Raw genomic sequence first — 12,331 nt, 5'->3', positions numbered from 1 at the left:
TCACCTCTCGGCAAACTGAGGTAGATAGTCAGCAAAAGGGCCAACAGCCTTCCCTTTGCTCCAGTGAAATATTTTTAACCTTAGTCAGAAATCTTCACTCCTTTCACATTTTTTGACCACCGAACATTCAAAATGTGTGAACTTTAAAAAACAATCCAAAATATAGGGGAAAAAAAAAAAACCAAAACCCCCAACATTCAACAGAACTATGGATCGCCTGCTAGGTAGCCAGGCTTTCCACAATGAAACTTTGGCTCCCTGTTCATTGTCCTTCGAACAGACGCACGCTGCGAAGGGCGGGCGCGGCCGGGCTCAGTGGGGCGCGGCGGGCTGGCTCCGCGGAGCGCAGGGGGCAGCGGCCAGCAGCAGCGCGGCCTCCGCGCAGCCGCTCGCGGCCAGAGGGCTCCCCGCGCTCGAGTCCCTGCTGGCCGAAGGGCTGCCGCCCGGAGGGGTGGCACCCGGCACGGAGGAGAGGTGAATCTCATCGTTGGACTCGTGGGAAAACCTCCCGGAGTCGCCGGTCTCGTGGCTCCCCTCGCTGTTGGCCGAATGCTCCGTGTCGGCCGCGCACCCGAAGGGCACCTGGAAGTTCGACCGCGGGCCGGGGGAGCCGGGGGAGCCGGCCTGGCTGAGCAGCGCGGCGGGGCCTGCCTGGTACAGACACACGAACCTCCTCTGGGGCTGCACAAGAGCACACAGAAAAGAGCCTCTGAAAAGCTAAGCCATAATTCGAATTTTTACTGCATTTCCTGTCTCCTATTCCACCAGAATGCTTCTCTCAGGACTTTCCTAGAGGAGTTTAGAAATAATCCATCTCAAGTCTTGCTCATACTTTTCTCTTCCACAGCAGATGAAATAATCCTTCTAGGTAAGCATGGCTAATAAAAAATTGTTTCACTAGAGAGACGTGAAGAGTATTTTAAAAACACACTTGGTAGAGCTCCCTCCCATCCCCTCATGCATATTCTTTAAGCATTACTTAAATGATAGCAAGAGGCATCAGAAATACACAGCTGCTTGTAGAAATATTTTTCAATAAGATTTTACAACATAGATATCAAGACTTTCTAATTCTTAAACACACAGGAGCATAATACAAGTTAAAGTGCAATGAAGATTGGTTATATGCTCCATAGGTATGAATTTGCATAGTAATGTTCCAGATTTGGTTTAACACTTCAGTTTCAAAGTGCTCTTTTCCTCAGACAAATAGCAAATATGTCCAGACCAACAATTTCAGAAGCTAGACAGTTCTATTCAGGTTCTCAATTTTCTCAGTACTTTGGGTATATCATCTAGTTTCCCTTATTTGTTTCTCTTCAGCCAACAAAAATTTTATCTGCCAGAGTAGGAAAAGATTCTTTCTATTTTAATATTATTTTTATTTGTAAATATATATTTAATTTGTACTTATATTTATACAGAGTCTCTGCAGAAGTAGTTAATGCAATGCAAAGTACACAGAAATCTTTCTGTTCACAGATACAAAGGCAAAGGCAAGTAAGCAATCAGTAAACAGTAGAGTTAATGTCTGCTAACTGTAGAGCCACAGTGTCTTGACAACAATATCTGTCAGAAAATGGAATTTCTGTCAGACTTTACTATGGTGAGATAGAACACCATCAGCCTTACACAACTGAAACTATCTAATTAATATTAAGACCACTAAATATGTTTTTCCATGAACAGAAAACTATGTATTTTCCTTTGCAAAGAGGGTATTACAGTAAAGATTGTGCATCTCTGCCCATTAGAGCAATTACCTCCTCAGTCTTCGCCTTCTTGGCATCTTGGAAAAACAGCCACCTTTTCTTGCCATTAGTCTTTGTGACAGGCCCATAGCTGTTAATAATCAGATCAGATCCTCCCTACAACAGAGGAAGATGCAGACATTTATTTTAATAAAGTAAATTTCTAAGAGACTTGAAAATATTTTTCTATTCCTACCTATCGGTTCCATACTAAAAATGAAGACAAATGAAGTAGTGAGTCACATTTTCGTGGTCTGGTACACATCTGCTCAAGACAAGTCAAGAGCAGACCTGCTAAATCTGGCAAGGTTTCTGTCCAGACCCAAGGCTGCAATACTGCAGGCACACAGCAAAATACTCCAGCTACTGCTCTTGCTCTCGTACTTAGAGTGAGGCCATTCCTAGGCAGTGTCTGTGCCTCTGCTGGCTCCATTTCCACTTCTCAGCTCTCGCACATCTCCTCAGGGAGCAGCTGCACTCAAGTTTGCAGTGTGAACAGAAGAAGCCTGAACACAGTATGTGAGCATGTGAAAGAAAGGCCACTGTGATGGTGTCACACTGGCCTCCTGGACTGAAGGCTCTGCACATCCACTGGTACATCCTGCCTCTAGCCTGATTTATAATGTGACTGAGTATGAGTTTATAAACTGCAACACTGCCTTACCAGTAAATATATGGAAAAAGAATCCTCTCCTGAACACCTGCTTAGTGCCATAGTTGACTAGACAGTGCACAGGCACTGACTGAGCTAGGTGCTGACAGGAACTCTCACTTTTCTCCTGGGACCAGCAGAGGCCACTGAGCAGCCCCGAGTCTGTGGAGCCTTCATCCTTTGATGCTGTACCAGGGCCAAACTCCGCAATCTGCAGAGTACAGTTGAAGACAAGTGTACTCAACCAGATCTCCAACTGAATTTTCTGATAATTTGAAAATTTGAGCCTGGATTGCCAACTTTGTGCTTGTCCCATTAATAAAACAGCCTCGTTCATAGGAGGTTCATAGGATATATATTTTACTTTTGATAAGGACTCTGATATTATAACAATGAATACTAAAGAAAGATTTCTGACCTGGGAGTTAGTAAAACTCACAGTACCTTAGCATCAATGAAGCTGTTTCCCACTATCATTGGCAATAAGGATTCTTCATTCTCTGCAATTCCTTCAATATTCTTCTCCACCTCACTAGGGCTGGCTAATGAAATGCTGGTACGTGACAGCTGGTCAGTGCTTTGCTGCACAGGCTTAGGAGCAGATGCTTTCCTACACAATGTTAAGAAGGAATAAAATTGACCCACAGGAATACAATACAAAAAAAAAAATCAAGGATAAACTTCAAAGCTATTATTAATCAAGTAATCCTGGTATATTCTTGGCATTTACATTTTGTTATATGATACTCCTAACTCACATGGAATTTAAATGTTATTGCTTGTGATAAAAATAACATCTGCTTCCAGTTAATCATACACAGTAGGCAACAAGCTTATGTGCAGACAGGAATTGTCATGATTAGCAATATTACTTGGAGGAAGTAACCACTAATGACATTAAGACCTGTCTACCATACTACGCAGAGACTGTCTCCCAATCCATACTTTTTCCTGCATGTAAACTAAGAAGCCCTTGTTACTGAAAAGACACTTTCAGTGAGTTCTTTTAATTTATTTATTTATTTATTTATTCTTTTAATTTATTATTTCAAGTGATTTATATTTGTTCTGATCCCAAAGTTTTGGGCAGAGTCACTGGGCCAGTTTATACCCTCTAGCAGCTGATGACAGATACAGCCAGTGGCTTGCACCACTGCAAAGAAACTGCATCAGGGATCTGCTTTAAAATCTGCATCATGGAGCTCTTTAATGTCAGAGTTCCTCTTGTCCAGCAGCACCAGGGGGGTTAAAGCCTTGCCAGCCAGGTGTGGGCAGGCTGGAGGGCTCAGCAGGAGGAGCAGATGATGAACAGCAGCCTGCTTATCTGACCCAGCTGGAAACATGCCTCATACTGGTTTGCCAAAGCACCACCACTGACTCAGTCTGTGGGCTCTTCCTCCTTTTCATTGCAGAGGGGGCTCGGGTACAGTAGGAAGAACCAACAAAGTGCTTTGTTTCCAACACTGGTAGAAACAGGTGAAGAGACAGAGTACTTCAGAGAACTCTTGGAGGAGAAGGCACATCCTAGAGTGAGTGCATTGAAAAAGAGTCCAGTCTTCGAGAACAAAAACATACCTGGCTTTACTGCGATAAATTAAGATCAGGATGCAGATAAGGATGCAGGTCAAGGCTATGCAAACCCCAACAACAATGCCAGTCATTGATTTCTGGTCCAGATGGTAATAGTCAGAAAAAGCTGTATCAAAAAGGAACACAGAAAGGCTCAGTCAATAAGAAGAGTTAACCCCTGCTCCCTGTCAGGAAATTAACAGAGTTACAGTTACGACCACAGGGACAAATGCTTCCTTCTAATGAGATTTCCAGGCCTACTCTGTCATACATTTTTATACTTTTGAAAATAAAACTTGTAGACCAGAGGAGTGTCTGGTCAGTGCAGTTACGGGAGGGGAGGAAGAGGACAGAACCCAGTGCTACTGGTATCTCAAGCCAGATAAAGGACTAAAAGGAAATGCCTTAGAAGACTGGCTGCAAAGTTACTGATGTAAAATTCAAATCAGTTATGTATTCTCATTTGAAAGGCAAACTTCCCATTTCTGAGCAAGAGAATTAGACCAGTTCTGAGTGGAATTGAGATTAAAGTTCCAAAAGAGTTTCATTTAGAAGAAGAAAATGCTACACTGTTGGGACTGCCTCACATAAAACAGAATGGTTTGCCCAGAAAGTGGTTACAGCTAAAACAAACAGGATCTTTTCTCCCCAGTACTTGTGACAGAGTAATCCAAACATGGCTACTGACCTGTGGAATCTCCAGAATCCAAGCGTTTAGGTCTCTGGTTAGACTCTGATGTCTCCTTTGGCAGGACAGCAAATTCCACTGCATTTGAGAAGGGTCCTTCTCCCACTTCATTGGAGGCCGCTATTTTAACCAAGTAGATGTTTCCTGCTACAAGGTTTTCCAGCAAAGCCATGGTCATTGCTCCTATGAAAAGATACGATAAACAGTTCCAGTTTGACAAAATTTTGGGAAAAGACTCAGATTTAGACATTGGGACCTACACTTTTTTCCCAATAGCACCTCTAAATCTTGCTTGAGGATTGTGATCACTTTGGTATGTTCTACCCTGCATATACAAGCTATGAACACAGGGCTTGCATTCTCATCCCTTGCTTCCTTTCTCTCCATTCTATTTGAACATAGGACACTGTGAAGTGCCAGTATAGTTCAAAACCAAGATTCAAGTATTGGCTAAGACACACAGCACATCAACCCTAAATCTAGCAGAGCTGCATTTCAGTGTGACAGCCTTTATGTTGTGATCACATCTGTGAGGAGATGCACCTAGCATTAACCAGACTCTCAGGCAGAGAAACCAAAACATGAAACCTCTCTCATAAAGAACACATGTGCCTCTCCTCCACCTACTGTACCATGAATGAAAATTGACATAACAAAAGAATCCAGGTTCAGTTTATCAAATTTCAGGTCTAGTTAAATGAACAGGACAGCTCTGCAAGAGTACCTTATACTACGATTTCAAAATAAAATTAAACCCTATTTAGACCTGTGTAGGCTTCCTTGATTACCGTGCATCTAAGCTGTGCTACTAAGAATATTAGAGAAAATGTCTTTTTCGTATGCAAGGGACTCATTTCTTAAAGTCCCTGAAGGCAGGAAAAAAGATTAAGAACATAAATAGGATTCACTAGCATTGTCCTTAGACAGGCAAAACTCCTATCAAAGTCAATGAGAGCTTTGCCTGCCCAGGGACTGCAACTACTGCTTAGAATTTCAATTCATTTCTAAAATGCCTGTGTTTCTTGCTGCCACAGAAAAATGCTGCTTTTATTTCCCTAACAGTGGCAGCTACAGCATTAAATCTATCTTTTCGCTTTCACATATTCTATTTACCTTCTCAGGCTTAAGTAAAAATTTTAACTTTTAAAATCAGTTTGAGAAGTCAAAATTTATAGTATCATGGGAGCCTATAAAATATAAGGTTGTTTTGTTGACAGAAAAGATTATACATTTGGCAAAAAGGAAGCTACTTCAAAAGCTGTTTCGGTTCTTCCATAAAAAAACCCATTAGCTGAAAGCATTTGAAGTAAAATGTGAGGTATCTGTAACCAAAGGAGCTGTAATATTTAGCACCAGCAAGGGTGAAAGGTCACATTTCAATATCACAGGCTCCTTGCCACCAGCTCCTTTCCAATCTGCTGCATTGCTAAAGCAAGTGAGCACTTGGTATTGATTTACTGCACACCAAGTGTGCAAGGGCTGTAACTTCTGATCCACTTGAAGAGAGCTAGGGAAGAAGGGGGAGGTGGCTGGAACATTACTCACATCATGAATCAGCACCAAAATGCAGTTATATTTTCTGCTTTTGCCAGGCATAACACAAACTCAGTCAAATTAGGGGGTGGATTGGGAGAAAATTTCCTGCATAAACTGAAGCCCATGCTAGGACTTTTATAAGTGGCAGGGCTGGTTTGGGGTTGTTTGGTTTGGTGGTTGTTCTTGTTTGTTTTTTTTTTTTTTTTGAGAGGATTTATCTGACAATGGAATGGAGTCAAGATTTCACAAATCTTCTGCAGAACAAGTTTAGCATCAAGACAAAACAATGCTATTTATTGCATAGGTTTAACTGATCTAATCCAAATAAATGCATTAAAAAACCCAAACCCTGCTTCTACCTAAAATCACCTTTGAAAGGACTGTCACAGGACTGATCATGGGATGTGCCAAATTTTATCTCTACATACTAATTTCCTTTCACACTTTTCCATCTATACTTTAACTAAGACATAACAGATTGTCCTAGCGTGTCAAGATGCCTGAATTCCACACCATGCCTCAAACCCTAATATATCTGTCAAAATGCAAAATTTGTGGCTCTAACATTGATGGACACAGTAATACACCAAGATTTATAGCTCCCCATTTGTTCCTTCCCTCCAACACTTTCAGTATGGGACCACATGAAAATGTTTACTGTTATTGCCATCCTGCCATCCGAAATCTCTGGTGAAATACTGTCAGAGATGCTGTTCAGTTTCACAGGCATGACTGAGCTGAACAATGTATCTGAAAGCAATTCAGCCACTTTGCTGCATGCAGCAAATACAGTGTATCATCAACAGAATGACAAGATTTAGTCTTCAAATATAAGCTCTCTGTGAATTTAAATCTGCTGGGGTTTTTATTGAGTAAAAAATAACAATAAATTTGTCCTTTAATATAACAATATCACTGTTTCTTCCAACAATTTAGTTGGACAACTTTATTGAAATTCCTGTTTCATTGAACAATTTTAATAGTGAAAACCCATAGGCTCAATCTTCCCCTGTAGTTAGACCTGATCAATATTTCAGACTAGTTATTTTTCACAAATTTAGTTTAACAGTCATTTTCCTGTTACTCTTCACAGCTGCCCATTCTCTTTGAGGCCAGCCTGACAAACTCCATTGTGCTGCAGCAGACAAAGTGGCACTGCCACCTTTCAGAGGGGCTGGTCCTTTGCCCTCTCTTCAGGAGCAGCACGAAGAACAACAGCTCTGAACTAGAACAGCTCAGTCTCCATGATGGTGAAATGAATTATCCTCTGTGAGAGCATACTCATTAAGTTTTTAGAATCATCTCCACAGAAAATTTACAGCCTCACTCTCTGCAGACAGCTAAGTTTCCAGCCAGGTAACAAAACAGAACAACAAAACAGTAACTCTTCCAGGGGAATCCTCTTAAATGGGCTACTCAAGCACATGACTTCACTCTGTAACACTGAGCTTTCCTCTCTGGTTTAAGACATTATCAGAACATTATCAGTTCTGAACTACCTCTGTCTATTTTGACTATCAACAGAACAATAAATGACTTTTATTTTTTTTTTCTGGCTTCAGTAGAAATCTGTCCTTGATTCAGCTCTTCAAATCCCAGTATTATTCAGAAAAGTGCCTACAAAAATTTTTACTATCTCTACATTTAATGACAGACATGTGACTGGAGTTCACATCAGTATAGCCAAGGTACTGTGAGATTAGCTGGGGCTCAGCAGTAGAATAGAGCCAGAGAGTTAAATTGAATTTGCAGAGTGATTTACTGGGAGTAGGAGAAAGTTCATTAAGCAAACTGAGCTAACTGGATTGGCAGTGATCGACAGAAACATATAAACCCACACAGCCACATTTAAACATCTCAGAGACTTCAGACTTAAAAGAGTGCATTTACAAAATGAAAACCATCACAATCATGGTTACAATGAAACTAAGATGGATGTAATTGGATTTAAAAGACATTCTGGTTTACATGTACACACTGAGCTCTAAAGCAACCCAGAGAGCCCCTTCTCCCCTCACCTTCTGAATATGAACTTGTTTTTTAATGCATCTTCCCATGGCAATAATTCTAAATTCTTTGGAACTTTCATGTGAACATTTATATGAATTTATTTCATAATTCATAGTAGTAGTGCAGTCCAAGGTTGCTGAAAGTAACAAAGCATCTTATAAGTAGCATCAATGTTTGTCCAGTTCATAGGTTCATGATTTTAGTTTACCTTCTCTGTGCAACACTTGCCATTCCCCAGCAATCCAAGCCTTCCTGGAAGCATAGAGGATAGTGTACCGTGTGACAACTGTTTCAGGACCATCAGGTGGCTTCCAGGAAACCAAAGCAGTATTATCCTCTATCAAAGTCACCTTCACTCCTACTGGAGGGCCAGATGGTGCTGTGAGAACAGTAACACAATGCTATTAGGCTAACCCAATTTACATGCAATTAAATTGCTCAGAAAGGAACTGATGTGCAGTCCTAATGGCTACTGCTACATCCCAGACACCACATTGAAACAAGCACATGCTGCTCCTCAGAGACACCCTCCTGTTACCTCTGAGCCAGTCAATAGCTTAGATTCTGTAAAAGCAAGTTTCCCTCATCTCCAGAAGGAAACAGTTACTGACAACCTCCCACTTCATTATCCTGTGAACAAATACCTCCCAAACATTGCTTTGGTGAGAACATGGAGCTGCAGGTGTGGATTTTCCCCTACCAAGCTGACAGTAAATCAAACCAGCAGCTAAGGCAGTAGATGTGTAATATTCTTACAGTTTCCAAAACTTCTGGGATTTAAAATGTATTTCCATAAATGCCTATGAATCAGCCACACCTCTTCAATACATAAATATTTTAAGGGTTTTATTCAAGTTATTTCTAGTCAGTTGCTGCTAGTAGTGAAAGCATCACACTTTATTCAAAAATCAGTGCTGACTTAGGGTGGATTTTGAAAAAGAATTTCACAGTTCCAAAACAGGGATTTCCCTGCTAGCATTTTTCTCTCTCTCTCACCAAGACGAGCACTATCTGTGTCTCAGAGGAAAGGATTTCCCTCTCCTACACACAGCCTAAAATTAATAAGCACTTTTTCAGGCTATTTGGTTTACAAAATGTTCTTTTCAGAACCATAGGGTCCCTCTCCTTGTTCCTTACCTTCAGGGAGGGTAGTGTGGTAGACTACAGGACTCCAAGGACTGGAGAGCTGGTCCACATGCAATCGAACTGCAAATTCATACATGGTTTTTGGCTCAAGACCTTGAACTAACATGTGAGTCTCTGACCTGGACAGATGAAAGAATAAAATGTATTAAACAGCAGCAGTTGACTTGGGGATCCCCAAATCAGATGTCTCAGTCACATGAGTAGATTCCCACTGTCAATTAACACAGGACAAACCAGTCCAAGTCCAGACATGTGGCACATCAGTGCTGCCTACCTGGAGATGCAATTGCACCAGCCCTGGAGCTCTCAGGAGGATGTTGTATCTGCTGTCAATTGATGTGAGCTCAAGTTTTTATGAATATTATTTGAACAGCTGATGCACAAACAGTATTATTAGCTGGATCACCAGCAGGTATCCCAAACTCAGCTCTTTCCACACTTATCCATAGGACACTGTGCTTCAAGCTGGAGTAACAAATTGCAACCAGCATCACAGCTGACAAGGTACATGGATCTGCTTCCCAGTTCACACACAGAGGCTGTATGGGCAACATCCCTTCCATTTATGGCCTCCATACCTCATGTTTAAGGGATGAATATGAATGCTCCTTACTGATCTGGTAGCAACATTTAGTAATATATTAATTGCAGAATTAATTCTATTAATTATAATACTGCAGTTTACAATTTGATCACAAAGTCAGTTGTAGACATTTCACTTTACTTTGATTCTGGGGCAGAGGGAAATCTTTCATATATGTCAGGGTTAATTCTGGATGATAATACCCCATCATCAAGATTAAATCTCAATTTAAAATGGTCTTACTCTACAGATATTGCTTTATTAAATCTCATTTAGTATTTTCATCTTCTGTACTGCAGGGGCAGTAACCAGTACTTGCAAAAGCCTCATCCTATCACAGAAAGCAGCACTCATTGCTATGCTCCACATTGCACACTAAGAACTTTACATGGTGATTATACTGTGTCTAATCATTAAGCTGGGAGTTATACAGCAGCAGATGTGTTCTTGGAAGAGAAAACCATGAATATTAGGATGGAACCTATTTATCCTTTAAGACAGCATTTTTCTTATTTAGAGGCTTGAGTAAACTGAAGTTTACTCAAGTTGAGGGAGCTACACACATGGATTCCCTCAGCAGCCCCAGAGCCCCCAGCATGGAGTGAAGTGTTCTGCTCCCACACCACCTGGGCAGAGGCTGAAGAGCAACCCAAGGCAGGCTCCCTTCCCTGTTCAGCCATGCTGTGCCTCACACATTGCTTCTCTGCAGAGCAAGCAATCCTACTCAGCTTTGCCCTGGCAGGGTGCCACACACTCAGGAACATGGCATTCCCACAATGAAATGCTCAACCCCTCAAAAATTCTCATTTTCGGTCTTAAAATCAGACACTGGACTAAGTCCCATCTTTGCCCAGACAAGCTACCTATAAAATAGGTATAAAATGCTTTTTTGTATAGTTGAAAAAGAGCTTAAAATTAAATTCAACCTAGACAGCTAAAAAGACATTAAACAATCAAAGAGCTAGCCTGATGACCCAACACAAGGATCACCAGTAGAGAATGAAGCTCTTCTATGAATAGATCTTAAAAAACCCCTAGCAGCCAATGGGCAAAACACGCAGTCCTCTGAGGGAAATAAAAGTTGTTGCTAGTAAAAGAAAATCAAAAGAGAGCAGGAAGAGCAGAAAGTGAGTGGGAAGGATGTGGAACTGGCAATCCAGGAGTCCCCAGGAGCTGCACTCACGTTTGGAGGTAGAGAACCAGGGAGGCGTTCTGCAGCCCCACGGGGTTGCAGCGCACGGTGTAGTTGATGAGCTGGGCAGAGGTGAAGGCAGGCTTGCCCCAGTGCAGGTAGATGGACGAGGAGGTGTTGGCTTTGGCATAGAGGTGGTGAGGAGGCGGCGGGGGCGGCACCATGCGGTCACGGACAGCTGTTCACAACAAAACAGGAGCAGGAGTTAATAACTGCACTGGATACAGATGCTGGTTACATTGGGAGCTCTGAGCCTACAGTTTAGATACAAGTCTTCCCTAATCCAGCACTACCAGGTATTCAGACCCAGGAATCTGGTTAAAGCTATTAGAGATCCCTCCTAACCCAGTACATGTCCCATATAATTTCCGCAATCCCACTCGTTTATTCAAAAATGAAGTCAAAACTATCAGCAGAGACCAGAAAAGGAGATAAATCTCTCATAAGATACAGATACATCATGTTAGATGATGCAGGTAGTTCAGCAAGGGAAGGAAGTGTGCTTGGGCTGTCTTCTTTCTTCAGCTGTGCTTCATGAGCACAGGACTTTGTCTCAGCTGCAGGATGACTAAGGCAGGATTTGTCACTGATATGATCTTTCTTGTTCTCTGTTTTACACAGAATTAATTGATTATTTAAAAGTTAAAAACACAGAGCTGCTGGGACTTTGAAACACCTCAACTCTCAGTAAATTCTTCATGCATCTACAACACTTACAGACACATCCTGGAGTGCTGACTGTTTGGTCAGCCTGATAACCTTCTTCCATACTGTTGTATGCCAGCAGCCTTACATGATACTTTCTTCTAGGATCTGCAGAAAGAGCAAAGGAATAATTAAGCTCAAGCAAAAAAAAAAAGAGAAAAAGGAAAAAAAAAAAGATATTTGGACTTCTACAGATAGACAAATTGATGCTCTTGAAAGTTTGTTTCAAAACTTGTTTGCTACAAGCAGTGGACTGACAGACAGGCTGGATGCCTGGAAATCTGTCTTTTTCTCCAGCCTTTCGAATTCCCCCAATTCTTTGCTCAGAAACAGTCAGTTATCTCCCAGTCTCATTTGCAGTAGCCTAAAGGAAAGGTTTGTAACAGAATCAATGGGAGTAGGACAAATACCACATTTCTATCTGTAACAAAGCCACACCTTCACAGCTACAGAGCTAGATTTAATAGTAAGATTCAGCATATTGTTTTCAGACCTTTAA

The 12,331-nt window shown here is 41.5% G+C and overlaps 1 protein-coding gene across 1 annotated transcript in view; it reads right to left on the bottom strand.

The window, feature by feature from the left end:
* Positions 1-312: 312 nt before the first annotated feature.
* The window catches only part of PRTG (protogenin), a 76,570-nt gene continuing 64,551 nt past the window's right edge, over positions 313-12,331 (bottom strand). Inside the window, 9 exon segments of the mRNA XM_053954967.1 lie at positions 313-681; positions 1,764-1,868; positions 2,848-3,013; positions 3,979-4,099; positions 4,661-4,843; positions 8,415-8,585; positions 9,344-9,471; positions 11,119-11,305; positions 11,845-11,940. Coding sequence (XP_053810942.1) covers positions 313-681; positions 1,764-1,868; positions 2,848-3,013; positions 3,979-4,099; positions 4,661-4,843; positions 8,415-8,585; positions 9,344-9,471; positions 11,119-11,305; positions 11,845-11,940 — 1,526 coding nt within the window.

This window comes from Vidua chalybeata, chromosome 13 (assembly GCF_026979565.1).
Source record: "Vidua chalybeata isolate OUT-0048 chromosome 13, bVidCha1 merged haplotype, whole genome shotgun sequence".
In the NCBI taxonomy this organism is placed as follows: Eukaryota; Metazoa; Chordata; class Aves; order Passeriformes; family Viduidae; genus Vidua; species Vidua chalybeata.
Note: the sequence above shows the minus strand (reverse complement) of the source record. Positions and strands in the feature narration are given on the sequence as shown.